This window comes from Odontesthes bonariensis, chromosome 2, assembly GCF_027942865.1.
Source record: "Odontesthes bonariensis isolate fOdoBon6 chromosome 2, fOdoBon6.hap1, whole genome shotgun sequence".
Taxonomy (NCBI): Eukaryota; Metazoa; Chordata; class Actinopteri; order Atheriniformes; family Atherinopsidae; genus Odontesthes; species Odontesthes bonariensis.
This window is the reverse complement of record NC_134507.1, coordinates 9128052-9149216: the sequence shown is the minus strand read 5'-3', so window position 1 is coordinate 9149216 and position 21165 is coordinate 9128052. Positions and strand designations below refer to the sequence as shown.

At 43.0% G+C, this 21165-nt stretch overlaps 1 protein-coding gene across 2 annotated transcripts in view; it reads left to right on the top strand.

The window, feature by feature from the left end:
* The window catches only part of LOC142390579 (phosphofurin acidic cluster sorting protein 2), a 44618-nt gene that overhangs the window by 12279 nt on the left and 11174 nt on the right, over positions 1-21165 (top strand). For both annotated transcript variants that reach the window (XM_075476137.1, XM_075476127.1), the window contains exons 2-11: positions 4575-4662; positions 10722-10811; positions 12798-12923; positions 14551-14713; positions 15872-15963; positions 16167-16247; positions 16609-16668; positions 17919-18070; positions 19094-19187; positions 20058-20141. In XM_075476137.1, the coding sequence (XP_075332252.1) occupies positions 4575-4662; positions 10722-10811; positions 12798-12923; positions 14551-14713; positions 15872-15963; positions 16167-16247; positions 16609-16668; positions 17919-18070; positions 19094-19187; positions 20058-20141 (1030 nt within the window). The remainder of the gene's footprint in view (positions 1-4574; positions 4663-10721; positions 10812-12797; positions 12924-14550; positions 14714-15871; positions 15964-16166; positions 16248-16608; positions 16669-17918; positions 18071-19093; positions 19188-20057; positions 20142-21165) is intronic.

Genomic DNA, 21165 nt, shown 5'->3' with positions numbered 1-21165 from the left:
CAGCCACTTTGTTTGAGCACCATATCTCACCATGGTCTTTTCATTCTTGGAGCTTTTAGTGTAGCTGCCATCTCTTTGTAGGCCCTTAAACTCGAGAGTGTTTCTATCACCGGGTTATTTGAGATGCTGCTATCAAAGAAATGTCCAGAAATAACACAGTGATAGTAGTCACATGTTCTCTTAAATGGAAGCACATCTTTGACTGATGGCTTTGAAAAAATGTTGATGTTGTTGGGTCGGGCCCAGAACTCTTCCTTCTTTTTTTTTTAAGATGTTATGATGTAATGACTGATGGGTTTTGAACGTAGTTAGTGGAAAGCTCACATTCGTCAAAGAGTTATTGATGTGGAAACATGAAAAGCTTAAAGGCCTAGAGATCTACCTTTCACGATCCATATGCGAATGGGCTCTTTTTGTTCAGCCTTTGTGACGACTTTTCAAAAAGAAAGAATCCTTTAGAGGAAAAAGCTCTCGGGTTTCAGTGTTCCTGGCTTAATTTTTAATGTTTATTCCCCTCAGATGCTCCAGATCACATAATCCGTCATCAGAACTTGGCCCAAAATTTTGCCCACGGATGTCAAATTTGAGGTTTTAGGTTTAAGTACCTCGCAGTGCGAGTGTAATATAAACTGTGAGTGCTGTTACATAAGAAGTTTCGAGACTGATTTATCATTTTACCAAAGAGCCAGACTCAAAGCAAGCTTGGTGCCTGGCCAGAAGTCCCCTTTGAGATCTGACTACAACGTAACCTGTGTGTGTTTAAAGAGAGCCAGCCGTGTCAGCAGAGGGTGAGGTCATAGAGGATTTTCGCCGCGCAGAATGTGTGTGGCTTTGACTTCCTCCTCGCTGTCCCCCTTTAATCCATCTCCCACGATTGATTGGGTTTGCTCTGATGTTCTGGAATGGTTTTGATTCAGCTGGTCTAAGTTATTGAGTCCGCATTGATGGGGGGAAACGGAGGTTTGGCTGAGACACGGCACCATCACTGTTTCCTTATGCGTTTCTTTAAGACCGATCACTACAGCGTAAAAAAAAAACATACGCTCTCCGGTTTAAACTAAATGTTTGCCAGTCTTTCTCTATTTTCAAAGAGAAAATATATGAAGCCGCCAAGATAATCTAACCCTCATTTAACCCACAATCACAGAACTCTTATCTCAAGTCAAATATTTGACCATAGCTGTTACTGTGCTGCCTGATAAGTTGTTTTGTTTGTCCTGGACAGATAAATGTGAGAAAGCTGTGTGATAACCACAGATAAACCATATTTCAATACACATTAACTTCAACATGAGCTGTCAGTTCCCCTCAAATGATATTGAGCAAATATGATTGGTTTAGGACTCAAACCAAATACTGAGCGCAGTTTGAATAAAACGATGGAGTGCTGTAAGAGGCAACCACAATGTAAAGATGTGTTGTCTTTGCAACAGAATATGTTGCTTGTCCAAATTCTTTTCCTCACTCGACACAGTAAGAGGCATTTGCCACCTTCATGATTTAGATTCCGTAATATCGCCGCGCCACAGGAAGCCATCCGTTTAATCTAAAAGGCAGAAATGGCACTGTAATCTCATGGCCTTTGCTCTACTTTGAAGGCAAAGGACAACATGTAGTGAGTGGGTGACTTGGGCAGACTAATGGGCTTAGATGGAGCGGCACTACTGTTGCTGCTGTAAGTGATGGCATATAGACTAAAACCTATTAGCTCAGCAGTGCTCAGACACCTACCGGGGGCTCTCTGTCAAAGCAGTCGCTAACTGTTCATTCCATCCATCGGCTGAATAATTAATTATTCATGGTCTTGTTTGTTTTTTTTCTTTTCTTTACAAAGATAATGGGACAAAAAAGTCACATGAAGATACCGCCTTGAAAATGGTTGGGGACTTTTCTTTTTTTCTTTTTAAACTATTTGTATGACACTTTCTAGAAACGATTCCAATTAATTTTAGTTGTAAATAAAGAGTATCTAATGTTTGACAAATTCAAGAATTAGTGTTGAAGTGTTGATATAGCTGTTCACTCATTTTGCTTTTGGCTGTAATTGCTGCGCAGATTTGATGTGTCCACAATATAATTAAAGCCGGCAGAGGACTTAGAGCAGGGATTCCTACATGCAATGTGAGGATCAATAAACTAGGTCTTTATCAATGATAACCCAATCAGAGGAGCTTAGCAGGGGGGCGTGTTGGCCTAACCAGCACAGGCTCCAAAAATGAAAGAGGGATTTCCCCCACGGGCTCTTATCAACTATGAAACAGACAGAAAATGTATCACTTATCTTTGCTTTCCACCGACTTTTCCCAGAAATGTTAAACTTGAGTCGGCCGCACAGATGCTACGCCCCCACCCGGCCCCCTCTGTGGACTGATAAGACTTGTTTTGTTTTGGCCCGGTCTGACACAGTGAGGTGTGCTGTTATCCCAGTCATGTGTGTCTCTGGGAATGTAGGAATCGCAAGCCAAATAGGATGATTAATGCCTCTTTTGAAGGGCTTCTGTAAGCACCCGTTTTGATCTGGATCCGCTGGGTGGAGGGAGACACCACGGTGTCTTTGGAATTCCTAAAATCCACACTCAGTACAGCCATGCTGGCAATCAATTTTAAAGTTAACCGAATTCTCCTTAACCCGGTGTATGGTAGCTATTTTAGCTCAATATTTGGTTTTGCGCAACACCTAGCTTGTCACTGAAATTACTGTTTGGGTGGCAAAGCAAACTGGCACTGAGCAGGAGCACAGGGACAACCGGGCACCAGGCCAGGACAGATGGCCATGAGTTTCACTTACAACAAAACACAGTGGCAGGCATGAGCGGAGCTAATGCTTCTGTCTGATAATAAAAAGGTCCCCGGTACAGTATGCAACCCCTCTAGTGCTGGCAGTCTTTTTAATTACACGTGAATTAGTGTCTGCAGGGAGACTGTGAGGGCCAGCAGTGAGGAGATGGAGATGTTCTACACCAGCCCTTCTGTCTGCGTCCCTCACTCCAGAAATCTATGGCCGAGCAGTGCTCTGATCGACGAGCTTTAATATTTCATTATTTCGGCCTGAAATAAATTTGGAGTTTACAAAATAAGGTTCTCTAAGCTCTGATATATGGCAGTCATGTTTAGATTCCTTTTAGTGCTCGGGTGAATCTCCTCTGCAGTCTGTCTGTCTGCTGGTTTACTTTGTTTTCAACTCCATGCTGTTCGTTTTGAACGGTCTGCTCAGCAGATGATTGGATGAAGCATCTGTTCATCGGTGAACCTCAGCCAATCGGATCAACGTAGCGCTAGAAGCAGAGTCGGTCAGTAAATGAGCGCCGTAAGTGTTGACTGTCATCAAGCGTAAAGCCTGACCTCAGCGGCTAAAACGGGATGCTGAGCCGTCTGAACTTCTGTGTTTTGGCTACAAACAAAACAGCTCAGCCAGATGGGCTCTCGTGGCATTGTTACCTCACAAGAACCCAGCGGGTGCTTGAGGTGAACAGAAGCCGACCTAGTGACTGTTAGTTGTTCAACAAGTTGTGCTTTATGTTATGTGCCATCAGTTTGAACGGGTCACCGCAAAGTTAATAAAAATGAAGGATCAGTTTTTTTTTTTATTACGGCACTAATCTAATACTAATACATATTTACTGAACTAACTGATATTTCAAGAAGCTGTCTTTCTTTTTTCTTTTTTAAATAAGGCAAATAATCTAGATGTGATTTAAATACATTGGTTTATGAATATGAAGCGTTTGACTTACTCCGTGACAGTATTGATTCATAAATGGAGCACATGTTCATTGTGTGTAACACCACCGTTTTCTTTGTGCTTGAATTGAAAGTCTTTCTGAATCACACTTACCTAGCAGTAAGTGTCTGGGAAACATTTCAAAACAGGTGTTTAGATTTGAATCATGTGCGAGAATCTGCTTCTTACTTATTTCATCTAATGATAAACAAATGGCAGTGAGTCACATACAGTAAGTCTCCGTGGTCGTCATTTATCGGGCTGGAAAAGGGCAGAGCGAAGATGTTTTATGCCACCATGGCTTGTCCAAGCATCTCTGCTCATCATTGAACCCTGATACAGCAGCACGTTTGTCCTTCATCCCTTTTTGAGCGGTCACAGATTTTTCCTGAAAATAAAGGAACGTAAATCTGCGTAAAACAGGATTTGATAAGGCTACGCTCTGACTGCAGCCCTTAGTGCCCACTTTCAATTTACTGTTCAGATCCAATTTTATTTATTTTTTTGTTGGACTGTTCGCATTACTCTTTTTAATGTGGCCGATATCAGATCTCAGTGGGAACAGTTCGGGCGTATGAGGTCACATTGCAAAACAATCCGACCTGTTTCCGATTGTCAAATGTTCGCGCTCCCTCTTGGCATGTTGTATATTACTTCTGTCATGCGCGCAGACGAGAGGAAGAGTGAAGACGGGACCAGATGAAATGTGACACTAGTAAAGATTGCTTTATTGGTTTGCACGCTCCAGCGTGCCATGAAGGTGCGTTTGTTTAAGCTGTGCCAACAAACCATTACCAGCCAATTTCTCTAAATCTCTGCCTTGTTGTTGTTTTTTCTCTCTTGTTTTCTACAGGCTCTGCAGCCTCACGCTGAAAAAGCTGGTTGTCCTCAAAGAACTGGATAAAGAGCTGAACTCTCTGTCTATAGCCGTCAAAATACAGGTGGGTGAGTTAAGCTCCCGTGTGGGATTCGAACAACGTCTTGCCCAGTTACAAGACGCTTGATAGCACCGTGTCACAGTCTAGCCTGTGCCTCACCGTCTCTCAGTTCTTTGCCGTACACCGTTAAGCTTAATCACGTAGTCTCGCCCGATGATGAGACATGCTCCTAATCCTGCTGTTTGATAAAACCCTTCTTAGCGCCACAGAAAGCTCCAGTGCCTCCCATCCACTCAGGTGCTTTAAATGGCACACCGGCGTTACCACTCTAAGCAGGAGCATTAGCACCTTAAGACGGATTGTGCATCTTGCATTGATTGCTTGTGCATATGTGTGCTGCCTGGTCTCAGAGTATTTATTTAGCATTTATCCTGGACTCCTTTTTTTTCTTTTTCTTTTTTTCTTCATCCACCTGTTTTTTTCCCAACAGGCTTGCAGACTTCCTGCAAACAGATCCAGTTTTGCATAGTTTGTGGTCAGTGGCCTAACTAAATTCTAGGATATAGACGTGAAAGGTTCTAATTCTGTTTTATGTTATTTTTCTGTGTTGTCAGTGCAGTCGATGCCATTTTTAGCACATCTTTTAAAATGATTTTGTCAGTACTTTTCTCACACAACACAACCACTGAGCGGGTTACACACAACACATACACACTTGCACACATCTTCCGCCTCGTTTCGCATTGTTTTGAAATGGCGAGAGGTTGTAAATGCAAATGCTTCACAGGCCCAAACGGGTAACACTGCGAGGAAGGCAATGCAAATAACTATTGCTTTATAAAAAAATTCAAATTACTTTTTTATTCAGCGAACAATGTTATAAGGGAGGCATGTGAGTTGTTCCAAATTCATTCAGAGACGAGGAAAAACAATGAATCAAATAAAACGAACATCATGGGGGCACTCCGGGCTAACTTGACGAGGCAGATGCAGCAGATATCTAAATTCAGAGGAATTGTGCCAAGAAGTTGATATAACCCCACATCATTATTAGTATTCTCTTAAAAATTGCACCATATAGTAAACTAACACTCCTGGTGTCAGTTTGACAGAGAGTGATACCCCATCAGAGCATAGACGGAGCTGTTGGAAGCCTGCACGTTTCCCCACAGTGAGGCTTCACAGTTTAGAAAAAGAAACACTTCAGTGTGTCTAAAAATCCGCTGTTTTAGAAACTGCTCCTCGGTTTAATCTTAAGATCAATTGACACACCTTAACTGTACGCGGATGCACATACAAGCATATTGCCACGATGTTGTTGGCTAGAATCCAACTAACTTGTGCATCTGCACCGGAACAGGAGTCGTAAAGCCTCGTCTTAATCACATGTTTAAATGCATTTTTGATTGTGAATTGTTTTCTTTCACTAGCCCATTACATCAGGTGGACAAGAGAGCTGAGATTGAGAGATGACACATTCAGTTTGTGTGTGCTTGTTCATTTAATCCTGTGCCCTGTACACTGTACCAAACAATGCTGTATCCGCTTGTTTGGTAGGTTTTAGGTAAGCCCAAAAGTTAAGGTTTTCAATCGGCTTGTCTGACATATTCACTTCATCAAAGAAACAAAAAAAATGCCTTGTGTGTGTGTGCTTTCCCCAATTGTTGTGAATTTGGTGTGCGGTGCAGCCACTCCTGCAGAGATGGCAGGCGTAGCCATATGTTCACATTTGTTGAACTTCAATACATGTGCTGGCCTTTGTGGGTGCAACAAATCACCGTTGACCCCTGCAAGAGCTGAAAGATGAACAGAAAACACATTACAGCTGCAGTCCTAGAGAAACTCAATGACAAATTGGCCTTGTGATATCCAGAGATTAATATATATATATATATTTACTTTGCAAAATGTTGGCGTGCAAATAAAGCTTCCGAGGTTTCTTACAAAAACAGTTGATCTAAAGAAGCAGCGTGCTTTTAGCTGCATTAATATTGTAACTGTGGTGGTGCTGTGTAGGATTGTCCTACTTGCAGAGACAAAGTGGTTGATCCTCCATGGACCAATGATGGTGACTGTCTTTACACAATCCTGCCAAGAGCTTTCAAACAACATTTTTCCCCCAACTACAGGAGACAGATTAAAGCAGGCAGTGATTTGCATTGGTGCTGTCGGCAGGACAACAAAATACGTTTCGTTGAGGTGTAGAAAGACACGATTTTCCCTCTCAAACTATAGTAATTCACCGTTTTTCTGTCTCATTCTCAAGGCCGTCCCCCATCATTATGAACTCTAATTGGAATTTTATGCAAAACTAGACAACTCTATTTAAAGAGAAACAAATTATCCTCTCTTTGCTGTCATCCTGAAGGAGAATGTGGCCAACCAAGTGTGGCCGTATCCATGAGCTGCTCTGTCTCCGGAGCGTGAAATCTCCCCGTTTCTGCTGAGCTGCCCCGAGGACAGCCGGTTAAAGCTCGGCTCTGCACAGCTCCGGAACTGGAGCATTAAATGCAATTTCCAGCAGATTTGGTGAGGGAGAACAGAGACGCTGAAGGGATAAAGAAACAAGCAGGCAAAGATGACAGGAATAGCAGGGTCTTGTTTTCACGCGGCGAATGACGGAGCTTCATTTACCTCCGTGTTATTGGTTGCCTGCTCAGAGGCTGTGAGTTTCTCTCTCTTGGGCTCATCCCATTAAGTGGCCTGCACGCACACACACCAGCCTTGTAATGGCTAACCAATCAGATGGTCTCCCAAACCACAACGGTAGGAATGATGAGATTGCAGTTTAGTTTCCTTGGAGATGATCTTCAGTCTCTCACCCAGGAGACTGTTGGGTCTTTTCAAGCAACTCAGGCCGACCTTTTAAAATTTCCGCGCATGCCTCTGTGTGGAGTGCTCCGGCACATGCACTACTCGGTTATGCTTTTATTGTGCAGTTGCCTGTGACTGTAGCCAAACATTAATGTCAGCTGGATTATGAGAGGAAAGGCACGCAATTCTCATTTCAGTGAAAGCTGATGTCCAAAGCACTCGCATTTGCAGTACGCTGAAATATGATCCAATTACATGTCTCCGAATGTCTGCATCGGTGTGCATCGGGTGAGGGCAGAAGCCTCAGAACGCCTTTAAAGCCTCTTTGATGCAATTGCAACTAGAACCTGTCCCCAACCTGAAGTCACTTCCTGTCATGCGATATCTGATGTGAGAAAGGGATTCAGTTGAGAGAGCCTAATTTTAAAAGGTAACACTGAACTTGTTTTCTCACTGGTTCGCTGAGCCCCCAACCCCCAAATCTGGCCCCAGACACAGCAGAGAAATTGTAATAGTGGAGAGAGCATGGGTAAAAGGGGGCCAAAGGACATTCAGTGCAAGGTTTTCTTGCCAAGGCTCTGTATTGTTAATGCATGTCATGCAGTTTCAGAGAGCTTGGTTTTTTTTTTGGTTCATTGTACTAGTCACCGAGCATGAGAAAAGACTGGCATACAAGGCCGCTTTGTGGAGCTTTGGTTAGTTACAAGGTCAGGCACAGAAATTTACCCTCTTTTTAAAAAAATTTTTTTATTAGTATACAAAACGAGAGCTGCAGCTACTGTCGGGCTCCTCTAAGCATCTCCCACTGCGGAGCATATTGAAGCATTATGTTGGATAGAAAATGCTTACTACAGCTGAATGGTTGTAGGTGAATATTCTTTACCTCCATGTCACCTTCAGCACTCAAGTTTTGTTCCCATTCTCAAGCATTGCACGTCATTCATTAAATCTTTAACTCCTGACATTGCAGTAAAGTGCTCTTTAAAAGATTTCCTCTCTTTTTCTGAGGGACACTTCAATAGTTATGCTACAGTAATGAGTTTTCTGAGTTCTGCATACTTATAAGGTATAAGAAGTTTTCAACCCTTCGTTTAAAAAAAAAAAAAAAAACTTTGGTTCCAAGAAATGAATCAGTTTGAGAAAACTTATGCATCCAAGTCATTTGACAATGCTTCTGGTAAGCCTAAAGAACAGACATATGAGTTGGCCTGTTATGATATTTACTTAATCAGAGATCACTGCTTTGTTTGACATTGCCATGATCACCTCTGCAAAGCTCTGAAACACTTTCCAAAATGAAATAAAGCACAGACCAAGAGATGCAGATGAAGCACTTTGACAGGATGAAACACAAGTCTAAACAAAACGTGGACTCTCACGCCACTTTTTCGCACCAGAGCAGGGTGTAGAGTTTGCAGGTCACCTGACCTGAAGATTTTTGCGGTGTAAGATGAACTGTCTGGTGTTGATTTCGTAGCACACACCCCGCTGTGTTACTTGGTATCTTTTACATGATTTGGCAGCTGCGACGACACAAGGATTCAATGTCTTACCCATTGCATCAAACCGCTCAAGGGTTTATCCCAAGGGGAGTCTTACTCAGTTTTATTGGTAGGTGTGGCAGATACCTGGAAGACGTTTTGATGACTTCTAAGTCCGTGGTGCTGTCTTCAGCTCTCACAGCGAGATATAAAATCAAAAGAACAAGACTTGAGAAGTTGTTTGCATCCTCATACTTTAGTTCCCTCTTCCAAGATTAGAACGGGAAGAAGAAGAAGAATAAATCTCTTGAAACTTGACAGTGAGCATGATAGACTTTAATCCGTCCATGTGAGGGAAGTATGCTGAAGGATAAGACGGGTCATTTGGGGCCACACTGTGTGTTGTTGGCTTTCTATTTTAAAGAGACCACCACAACCTGCAGCATTTAAATCCCTGAACAACTCTGTGCCAGCTCCTAGAATTAGCTGAGGCGATGAGTCGTTCTCAAGCAGAATAACAAGCACTCGATAATGAATGTAAATGTGGTTTCAGGTAGCAGCATCAAAAACAGTTGGTGTCAATTTCCCGCAAAGATTAACTGCAACAATCTACATTTATCAGTGCATTTGGGGTCAGGGTTTTAATTATGCTCATATGGCATATTCCTTTAAAAGGTGTGATTTAGAATCCTGACCACTTGTTTCTAAGATGATGAAAAAGCACGGTCATTGGTTTGGCCTCTCTGGATTTAAACCACCTATAGGTTTGTTTCATTTCTACATATCTGTTCTACAGTCTTCATCCAAAACTGAAAGCAGCAAAGCGCGTAGAGGACTGTTTGTTCTTGCCTGCCTTAAGGTGTGAACCTACATAAATGTGTGAATGTGGAGCAGGCTGTTACTAAAACAAGGCTCGCACACGCAGTCCCTGTTGTCTGGATAGACATTCCTGTAAGAAACAACAAAGATGTGCGATATGTCTCCATCCGTTTGGTTCCGCTGGGAGCATATTGAATTTGAACTTGCCCTCGTCTTTCCACCTGTACATTTCCATTTTATTGTACATCACGATTTCTTTTGGGCAGCATTTGCTTTTCAAAGAAGGATACATGAAGTGTTGTGAGTGTTGAGCCACACCTTCTTTCTACATATTGTTCTTTCAAGGAGCCAGAATTTCTTGTAGCCCAACTTAAGGGATCATTGAGTGTTGTTGCTGCACATAGCAAAAACCTTTATCAGAACAGTATCTGAAGGGGTAGGTCCTCAAGAAATCGGTAAAGACCTGACACAGGACCTGAGAGAGGCATTCGGTCCTTCATTTGATCCATCTACTGTTCACTGAAGCCTCGCCAGAAATGGTTTCCATAGACAGGTGGCTGTCAGGAGGCCTTTCTTAAGGAACCGAAACTGGGAGAAAAGGCTGAGGTATGCCAAATGACAAGAAACTTTGAGTAAATCGATGGCAACAGCTCTTACGGAGTGAGGAATCCTCCCCAGTGCTCAGACCTCAACATTAATGAAGCGGTGTGGGATCATTTAAACGAACAACGGTACATAAGTCAGCCGACATCCAAAAGGAAGCTTTCGAATGTTTTTCAAGAAGCCTGGAGAACTATTCCCAAAGAAAACCTGAGACTAATGAGCATGTAATGATTTTTTTTTTTCTCTATTCTTAAATCTCTTGATCCTAAATATTTAAGTTTGCAAACCAGTTTTCTTGTCGTTTACTCTCACCAGAATGAGTGCTAGAACAGTTAACCCTCAAACAAGCTTTGCATACAGCGTTTGCGTGCTTATAGTGAAACTTTGCTTTACTTCTTCTTCCAGGGTTCGAAGCGTCTCCTGAGATCCAACGAGTACGTCCTTCCTCCCAGTGGACTGATGGAGACCGACCTGGAGCTCACATTCTCACTACAGGCAAGCACTCTGACATCAGGCCGTTAATTCTCACACAGATATGCCAGTCACGTGACAGGCAAGATTGCGCAGAAGCCATTATCCACCCAGGTGTCCAGTCTGAAGAGTTTCAGTGTTAACTTCTTTTTCATACAGACTTACTTGCAGCATGTAACAGATTTAATCAGGTCAGTTGTGTGTCACAGATAAGCATGTTATTCTGTGTCCGTGTTTTAAGTGAATGTAGTCATGCAGTTATTTCTTTCATTATATTTGTGAACCACACAAGCTGGACAGGTTTGTCCTGAGACTACCTTGAATTACAAAGCAGCTGCCATGGACAGTTCGTGCTGCTCCTCTTGTTTACATTATGTGTTTTGTGTTCATCGGCATATTTAACAGTCTGATGTGAGAGGCTGCCCGATGGGACCAAGAGATACACACATAGTGCACCACTCATTGAGTGTAGCGGTCTTCTTTAAACTCTGCCATTGTGTTTGTATGTGTCCACACTGGTTTTACAACCACTGATGAGCTGTTTGTATGGCATTGTTTGGCAATGTATTCGTTTCACAGAAGGTGAATCATCTGAGCAAACGTTTGAGACATAAAGTAAAACAGCTGCTGAGCGAACCCTAAAAAAAAAAAAAAAAAGAAAGTCTGACTCTATTAGACATGAAGGTTGAAGCGATGAGTTTGCACTAACTGGTGAAAGCTGAACTTACAAGGCGATATTTTGAAAACATTGTAGACCTCGAGGGTAAGAAAAGTTAATATAAAGATCAAGATCAGAAAGTCAGGCACAGCGTGTCTCTTGTGGAAAGAGACAACTTTCTGACTACAGATTTTGAAATGGGAAGGATGCCCATTTGTATAATGTGGGGAAATTCATGGGCTTCAGTCCTGAGCCAAATGTCGACATCAGGAACCTTGGAACCTTCGAATGGTCCTACTGCCTGCGCCACAGGGAGCAGAGTCTGATAAAAGTAGCAGGAGATATAATTACCCCCACGAAGGTGTTTTTTCTTTCAGTGTATGCTGTTATTTCTAAAACTTAGTTCATTTAAACAGTAGAGAAAGTGCAGCTGTGGTTGTCAAGCCAACAGGGGAATGAATGAGGAGAGAGAGAAGAAAAGCAGCGAATCGGAGATACTGGGTTTGTTTTAGAATACATCCCACAGCACATGCATGGAGGATGGTGCCGCGTTGCCATTTTTGTATGATTGCTGCTGAAGCACACTTCCATGTGTTCATTTCTGTCTATGTGCTGTAGATCACTGACTCCTCAGAGGCAGAAGGGCAGCGAGGATGGTTTTTTTTCATGTCAGTGCACTATTTTGTTTAATTCTTTACGTAACTTGCGTTGGAGACTGCATTGGAATCTTAGTCAAGCATAGTACAAAGAAACATGTTGAAAAAAAGGGTCCCTGGGACTAAAAGTGCCAATTGCTTTTGGATGAAATGGAGCTGATGTGATTAAAAAAGGGTTGGAAGGAGAAAACTTAATGCACATGTGCGATGACTATGATAATTGGCTTGGCTGTGTTAAATGCTGTATTCTGTTGCAGTAATTTGTAGCACAGACAACATTCCACTCTTGAGCCAGTGGAGTCCTCTGAGTCAGTCTTAGAAACCAAAGACACAGCTGACTGACGAGCTGGCTCGTTGGCTAACTAACATCATGGTACAATCGCCAAAAAAAGGAACACCTGAAAAGTGTGAACAGAATCCTGCTGGTGGCACTGGCCTTGAAATTAAACTTTTGTTTTGTCTTTGTTTTTTTTTGTTTTTTTAACCGTGAGCTTAAGTAACATACAGTTTCAGAAAATGGAGAAACTGCATGCTGAATGCACATCCTGTATTTTCACTTATTTATTCCTCCGTCTTGAGGCTGCATAACAAGGACGGAATGTGCTGAAATAATTATGAATGTGGGTTTTCCTCTAAAGGCTGTTAAATATGTAATCCAGGCTGCATTGTTGATCTGACTTCTTCTCTTCTTTTCAGTACCCCCATTTTCTGAAGAGGGATGCCAACAGACTGCAGATTATGCTGCAAAGGAGAAAACGTTACAAGAATCGCACCATCCTGGGCTACAAAACTCTGGCAGTCGGGGTTATCAATATGGCTGAGGTAACCGCACGGTGCCTCAACTTGGGTCATCGCTTTCACCCATCTCCTTTCAATGTTTCGTCGGCAGCCGTCTCTTGTCTCTTGGGGAACGGGTCGTTTTGTTCCCGAGCCTGCGATTGCATTCCTCTCTGACAGTGATTGGCATGGCTATCGTGCCTTGGTTGCCAGAGAAGAAAGCCTCCCGGGATACACAGTATTTGTGATGATTCATTCTCATCACACATAGGGCTGCACTGTTCGAAGTGATAGACCATCTGGTGGTGCTTTCATATGCACTTTTCTAAAAACGGCGCATTCAGCCGCGCTGTGTGGTAGAAATGATGGACTGGGAGCTTGTTTGGAAACGAGATGTATGATTTTATTTGTTTGTTTTGGGGTTTTTAAAGCTCTATAGTCCTATAGTGGACTATTCATGTTTGGCCACTGGACCATCAAAGGGTCTTTATTTTTCTAAATACCTAAAAAGGACATGCTTTCCTTACTGCTATGCTGTTACCTGAGTCACTTTACCAAACTTGAGCGCTCCTATGTTTTGGTTGGAAGTTCACAGAGCAGGTATAGATGAACCAAAAAAATGCATCCCTCTTGATGCTGTTAGTTTGCTGTTTGGATGCAGATGAGATGGAGATTTAAAGCGATTTTGCGAGTCATGTTTATTTGGGATAACACAGGTGCTAATTCTTTTTTTCCTAATCACAGCAACAGATGTGCTGTCCGTTCTTAGCCAAAGTTATTTTCCAGCAGTGGCCCCAGGACAGGAATTGATTGACATCTGAAGCCAGACTAATGCATTATTGTATTTTAAAATACCACTCAGCTCCTGTGCTGTTTCACTGTTTGCTGCTATGACCAATAAAAAAAAAAAAAAAAAAAGCCCACAGACCTCGATGAATAAGGCTAGATTGGGCATTGATGGATCCTCTCGGGTAATTACATTGTCATCTGCTGTGGTGTAAACCCTATTTTACCCCCCCTCTAAAACTATCTGAGCATTGTGGGGGAGGAAGCTACTTATTGGGCATTGCATGGAGCATTCGAGTGCACCCCTGGCAGTGGTTGAGCAAAATGAGTGTGCTCCCTGTGCAGCGATTCATCCAGTGAGATATTGAAAGTACCCCCCAGACAGAGCTTAGCATGAGAGCTCATCCTTTCTCTAATTCAAAACAGTTTGTGTAAACTGGGTTACACAGTTGGACTGGAGGATGTGTACAGATTGGCTTGCCTCATTTAGGCATTCAAATTGGAAAAGCAGCATTGTGCTAATGAAGATTTATTTACAGAATGTGTACCTGTCAGCTTGTAATCGGCCGGTAAATCTGTGAGCGTGCAGCCGCGCAACAGAAGCCATTTTAATCTCTATTGAGTCAGCAGTGGGTCGGAGAAGAGACAGAATTCCATCATCCTGCCTGACTGTTGAAAACGTATGCAATGTTTCTGTCTTGGTTTCCTGGTGCTTTATCACGCGTCTGCAGAAAGATTGATAGACGGAGCATTTGTGCAAGACACGATGTGTTCTCGATTCTGAAGCCGGTGAAATCAGTGTCTCTGAATTTATTCTGCGCGATCTTACCACAGACATGTCAAAGGAGGGATTTGAAACAAGACTTCTGTGTTAAACCATGTCCAGGTGATGCAACACCCAACAGACGGAGGACAGATTCTAGGTCTCCATAGCAACGTGAAAGAGGCGCCAGTTCGCGTGGCGGAGATCAGCGTGTACTCTCTGTCCAGCCAGCCTATCGACCATGAGGACGGGAGCGGACAAGCTGGCCGCAAGACCAAAACTTCAGGTGGGCACCGCCATCTCGCGCCTCCCCTGCGTGGCTCTGTCAGACAGGCTCGTGTCCGTGCCACTCAGCCAAACCCTGCATGCCATTTCAGCCTCCAACCCCAGAGGCAGCCCTCCCTGCTGTGGCCTCTCTCTTGCCTCTTTCCACATGGCTTCTATTTCCCTTCTGAGGACAGAATAAACTCCATTAATCCAAGGCCGTTCCATGGCCAAGGATATGTTATTCTCTTCAGCGATAGCTGTAATGTTGATTTGAGAGTTGAACAGATGTAGGGCTTATTACCTTACACTGCACTATTTCTGGACAGGGGAGTATTGGGCCATGTTCGGACTCCGTGCCTCTCCACTGCTGTCCTGATCCCTCTCTGTTCTGGATGTTATTAAGGATTCCGCTCAAACATAACAAATGAGCTCATACACCAAGTATTAAACTAGTGTCACTCTGAGAAGAGGAAGGGAAGGAAAGATGTTTATCTTTCTCCCCAGTGCAGTGGTTTTGAATTGCATCGATTCCACCTAGGAGCACAGAGCAGGATGTTTCACAGGCAAAAGGAAGTCTGAACAAGCTGTTAGGAAAAATAGAAAAGATATATCCTCTGTCACCTCATTTGACCCTTTTCCGTCAAATACAGTGAATCTGCCTCTTCCCAAATCGGGCTTCTCAGACTGATCAAATTTGACATTGAACAAGAACAATAATGCGTTTTATTCGCTGTAATGTCATTAAAATTAGAATTGAATAGATGGTCACAAAAGAGCTCTGCAATCTAATTTGCATTACCTTTTAGCAAACAAATGTAGCATTTAATTATGTGTTATCCCATATACTTTGTTCATTGTCGTTGGCGTACAGTCAAAACAATTCATTACTGAAAAAACGAAACAAAATATGAGAAGAGGTTTCGCAACTTCATCCATACAAGATGGAAAGTTGCCTTTGGGCTCACCTTGATTTCTATAAGGGGTTGTAGAATATCCTGAAAGTGTTACTGACATGGTTGTATAGTGTATGCTTAAACATTTTTGATGTTCAGTGGCTTCACTCAAAATGAATTGCTCTTCGGCGCGTGCCTCTCTCTAATCTCTCTGCTACAAATGCCAGACATAGCTCCCAGTATTTCTGACATCTTTACGTACGTTTGTGGCCGCCCTTTTTCAGACCGCTCCCCAGACATGGATAATTATTCGGAGGACGATGACGACAGCTACTCATCGGAGCAGGAGGCCAGTGATGACGCAGTCCATGCCCAGGTGACAATTCTTCTACTCCCTGTGCAGAACAGTACATATACATAAAGCTATGTAAGCTCCTGTAAGCTTGTAAGCTCCTTCTCACTGGAGTTCCTTCTCCATGATTTATTTTCTGTTATAGATTAAATGTGTGTAATCAGCATTTTGAATCAGTTGCATTTTGAGATTGCAGGTATTTCATCTGCCTCCTCTGCGTTTTTCAGGATCTTTATGACGAAGACGATGAAGTCCGGAAGCCCAAGAAAGCGCGTAGGAAAATGATCCGAGCCACCTCCATGACCAGGGTGAGTTTTGCACCCCCCCTTTTTTTTTTGTGTGTGCTCACCAATCATTGACTATGAGAATAACTTATGATCTGCGTGTACTGGTACAGAAGCTTTTAAGAGAAAGAAGACGCTATGTTCCATTTGTTCAAGCCATTAGGACGAGTTGGATGAGCGTGTAAATGACTACTGTGGGTTCACTGCACTGATAATAATGGCCTTTACATAGAATGAGTAATCCAGTGGACACTAACTGGGAGAATTTATAAGCCCGGTCCCAGCTGTCACGCTTCTGTAAATGTCTCATATTTTCCTTTTTCAGTCAGTATTTTTTTCTCTTATTTGCGTGTTTGACTTTTTTTTCTTCTTTTTTTTTTCACAGCAACCTAATTTCAAGCAGAAATTTGTGGCCTTGCTGAAGAGGTTCAAGGTTACAGATGAGGTGAGTCGATTGTTTTTGTGTGGACTGGCGCCCGCATGAACAAGCTCAGTGTCGACGCAAAAGTGGACTGCAACCATTCCTCTGCGATCTTCTGGGACTTTCTCAGCCCATCTGTTATGAAGTCTCCACCTAGTCAGCTGTGTCACTTGCAGTTATTAAATTGCCCTTGGGGCAGCAGAGAATAATCTCAGTACTGACTGACTGAAAAGCATATAGCTACATCACAGCCATTGTGCTCCTGACTGAAAGGGAGAAGCCAGTAAAGAAAGGACCTCTGTCAAAACAGAGGTACAGAAATCATTATGGTGGCAGGCTGCGTTACTTCGGTGCTCATGGATGTCTGATTCATACATTTCCATTGATGGTATTTACATGTAGAAACCATAAATGTGATGACTGATGCTCTATTGAGGTTTTTCTCTTCTTAAATACTTTGGTTTTGCATAATGGCTTGTCATCAGGTCACCAGAAGGAGGTCGGCCAGTTGATTGCAGCAACCTCTTCATGTCCATGAGTACATAATCTGCATTAAGCCATGAGAATGATAGTAGTTACCATTAAACAGTCAAATCCGTAGGAGGAACAAAGATAGGCACACTTTCTACTCCCTCCTTTGGCTTATATGGGATCTAAAACACTTTGACCAAGTACTGTGTGAGGGATTTTACCTAATGACACTTACAGCAACCTCTGGACTATAAGGGCTGTGTTTAACTGGAAGGTTCTGGAAGCTCCAGGTGGTCCAGTGATCTTTTATCACGTTCCCTGTAACTAATCTCTTCCTTGTGGCTGGGAAGAGTGCAAGGCTACATCTCTATAAATACATAGCCAGGAGGAGGAGAGGGGACAGACTGTGTTTATCTGCTCCCTGCCAGTTCCTGCTCTTATGGAGTGGCATTAATCACCTGATTAGTCCGCAAGCCTGCCTGTGTGCAGCTCCTATGATATACATTCCCACTGTGCAGCACCTTAGATCTCCTCTATCACTCACTTACCTTTTTAATTACGTTGCACAGAGCTTGAGCTCTGGATGTATTTTATTGCTTAGATTTTTTATTTTTTTTTAATATAGATTTTCTCATTTTATGACCCTCATTGTTCTTGTTCATTCTTTAAGCTCCATTAGTCTGGATGTGGCCACGATTAGCTGATGCAAATCAACAGTTGCTTCCTGCACCTCTTTAATCCACGAACATAATGACAAATCCCTGGTTACAGTGCTGTGAAAATGGGTCTAACCTGTGTGGCAGGTACTGGACTCTGACCCAGTGGACCAGACCCAGGAGGTGGAGGAGGATCTGGACTTGCTCTACGACAGTCTGGAGGTGTACAACCAGAGCGACAGTGGGCCAGAGATGGAGGACAACGAGAGTGTGCTGAGCACTCCAAAGCCCAAACTCAAGTATGTTTGTGCTCAGCTGTTTCCGTCAAGAGCCATCTTTCATAAATGTTATCACGGCTTTACATTTTAAGTCGTTACAGCCAACAGCTTGTATGAAACCAAGAGTGATGTTGGGAAATATTGCTGAAATAATACGTACCTACAGTGGTAAGAAAAAGTCTCATTAATTAACAGTGTGCTTAACCTGCAAACACAGATGAATCCAGTATTTTCTGTCAGTACTGAAAATGGGCATTGAATATTCTCTTGATGGTGATGAAAGTAAAAGAACCCTTTGATTTAGTCGCTGGTAGTGTTTTAAGGTAACAGGCTCTCAGAGCTCCTTCATCTCTTCCATATACTGAGCATGTCAGCTGTGCTCGGCCTTGTTCAGATTCTCCGTTGGGTTAAGGCTCAGGCTGTGATTGGACCACATATTTTCTTAGTTTTAAGTCATTCTGTCGTAGGTTTACTTCAGTGTTTAAGGGCATTTTCCTGCCACATCATGCAGGGTAGTCGCTTCCTCCATAATATCCTGCTACGGACACCGGGGCTCTGCGATGATTTGCATATTGTAGATTCATCCATTTAGCGTTTGTTGACCTTGAACTTATGGATAAACAAGATATTTTAATTAAGCTTTATGCAAATCAGTAGTTCCTAATCCTAAGGAACTAATTCCTAGGACACTGCGGTTGTCTCAAAACCTCTGTTTTACACATTCCAAGGAGCTCCAAGCCAAACTTCCAGACTTTTTTTCACTGACTGGGCTTTAGGTTTCTTAACTCTCAATTCTCCTTGGCTTTCATGTTATTATTCGCAAAATTTACGTGATTTACCCAGACAATTCTTTGAATGTTTTTGTGATGTTCGAGATGGACAAGAGTCCTAAATTAATGTCTATTTTCTATTTCTAGTTAGGAGGATCTGAGCTTATTTTGAATAAATTTGATCTTTCTGGGTCTTTCCCTTATTTCTTGGAGGCAAGAAGTGTTTTTCATGTTGTTAATTTCCTATCACTCTAAATTGTGTGTCTGTTTTCAGGCCCTTTTTTGAAGGGATGTCCCACTCCAGCTCCCAGACAGAGATTGGAAGCATACACAGCCAAAAAAGCCAGCAGAGAGAGTTGTCGTGTCCTGTAAGTTGATCACCAGGCACTCTATGAACACACTTGCCTTTTGTGAGCCTCACTGTTTACTTACAAAGTAGTATCTCAATTCTTTGAGATTCCTTTCTGTAAACAGTGTTACATAAAAGAACTGCTCCACGGTTTGAATATCTGGCAGCCCTCTGTGCTGTTTGTAATTCAAGGATTCCTAAAGATAAGACGGGCGAGACTGAGCATGAGCGCAATGCAGCCACCAGCAGAAAAGGATGGGGAGACTTAAGTCCTCACCCCATCCACCCCTGCAGGCCTTCAGTATTTATAGTGATCGACACCAGACGACCTTTCCGCCACCATCTTTGCACTTGCACAGACGCAGCTCTGCTGCCATGCTCCGAGAGGAGATCGGATGTAGCAGTCCGCAGCTCCTACTCACAGATTTATGGGCCATTAGGACAACATGAACAGAGAAAGAGAAACACGGCGAGTCTGATAGCAGGAGAGCGAAAGCTGTTTATAAATATCTGGGAATCCATTTTAGCTTGTAATAAAAATGGCCCAGAGCCTTTCAGACTGCCATATCCCTCCATTTTGTTGTGTTTCAGCGCAACGCCATAAACATGTCTCGCTGCCAAAAAGGAATGTCTTTGATCTGAGAGTGAAATAAATTAAACCAGATGTTACAAAATTCATTTGAACACCTTTTAGTGGAGTGAATCTGAGCACATAAATGTGCGAGTTGTTCTCCTCTGGGGTTCATGTGTGAGTAGCCATCGAGAGCTGAGGACATCGAGCCGACCGCTTCACTTTCTAGCTGTAAGATGTTGGCATTCATTTTCACCAGAGAACTGACCTCCATGGCTAAAATGATCTAACCTGTGGCCGCGTGTGTTTACCCTGCAGAGTGGAGACTTTCTAACTGTGGACAGATGTAAAGTGCAAGGGGGCCGATACCAAGATGACAGCACCACAGACACGACTGTCGGGGTATGTTTTTAGAACAGCAGTACATCATTTCAACCGAATCCCCTTGAGCATTCTCATGCTCACATTTTTCTCTTTCAACCCCCCGAACCCGTTCTCTCGAGTGCCATCCCACGGGTCTTTTCTGAGAGAAAAGGAAAAAGAAAGGGAGTGTGCGAGGGCAGGCAAACCAAACAGCACAGTCATCCATTATGGATTAGTATAGCAGACAAGGCAGCACCATGCCGGATCACGTCTGACTGATGAGGACTGTTTGTTGTTGTTTTTGTGCTGTCGGGTCAGTGTAACCTTGTTCGGCTCGAACGCCGCTCCCCCTCTGAGCACAAGGCAGCCGTCTCAGCGCGCCGCTCCACTAACCCAATTTGAAGTGAATATCGAATCTGCAGGAACAATGTTTCCTCAGCCACCTGCAAAGATACCAAGACTTTATCTCCTCCGTCAGGGTGCTCCTGCTTCATTATCTCCAGTTTCAAAAACTAAGGACACTTCCTCCCCAGGCCTGCAGCTCCTAACTTTGTGCTGCGCCTCCACTCCTCTGACTCTTTTTAAAACGCTCGCTGCAGAAAGAAGCGCCGGCTTAGTTTGATGAGACACGACACATTCTATCTGCAGATTCTTAAACAACAGACAGAGGAGGTATTCAAATGTTTCGAATTAAATTTTTAAGGCTTTTGAATCTATTTTTCTTGTCTGCCACAGACACGAACATTCGGTATAGGTATGAGCTGTCATGACACAGTTTCTGGGATGCTCGGGGACTCACGATGGAGAGCCGGTTTCAGGAAAAGGGGAAAAAAACAACATGAATTAACAAATTCTTATGTTTTTTTTAGTGCCGCTTTTCTGGGTCAAGACGCGAGACACTTGGCATAGACGAATAAAAGGCCTCTGGAGCTTGTTATACAAGATGCCTTCCTTTGATGTTGCTCTGTGTGTCTTCGTGGTTGCTTTGCATTTGTTTTGGATGATTTTATTTGTCTTGTAGACTTGTTAATATTTCATGTTTGAAAGTCCCAACCAAGAGATC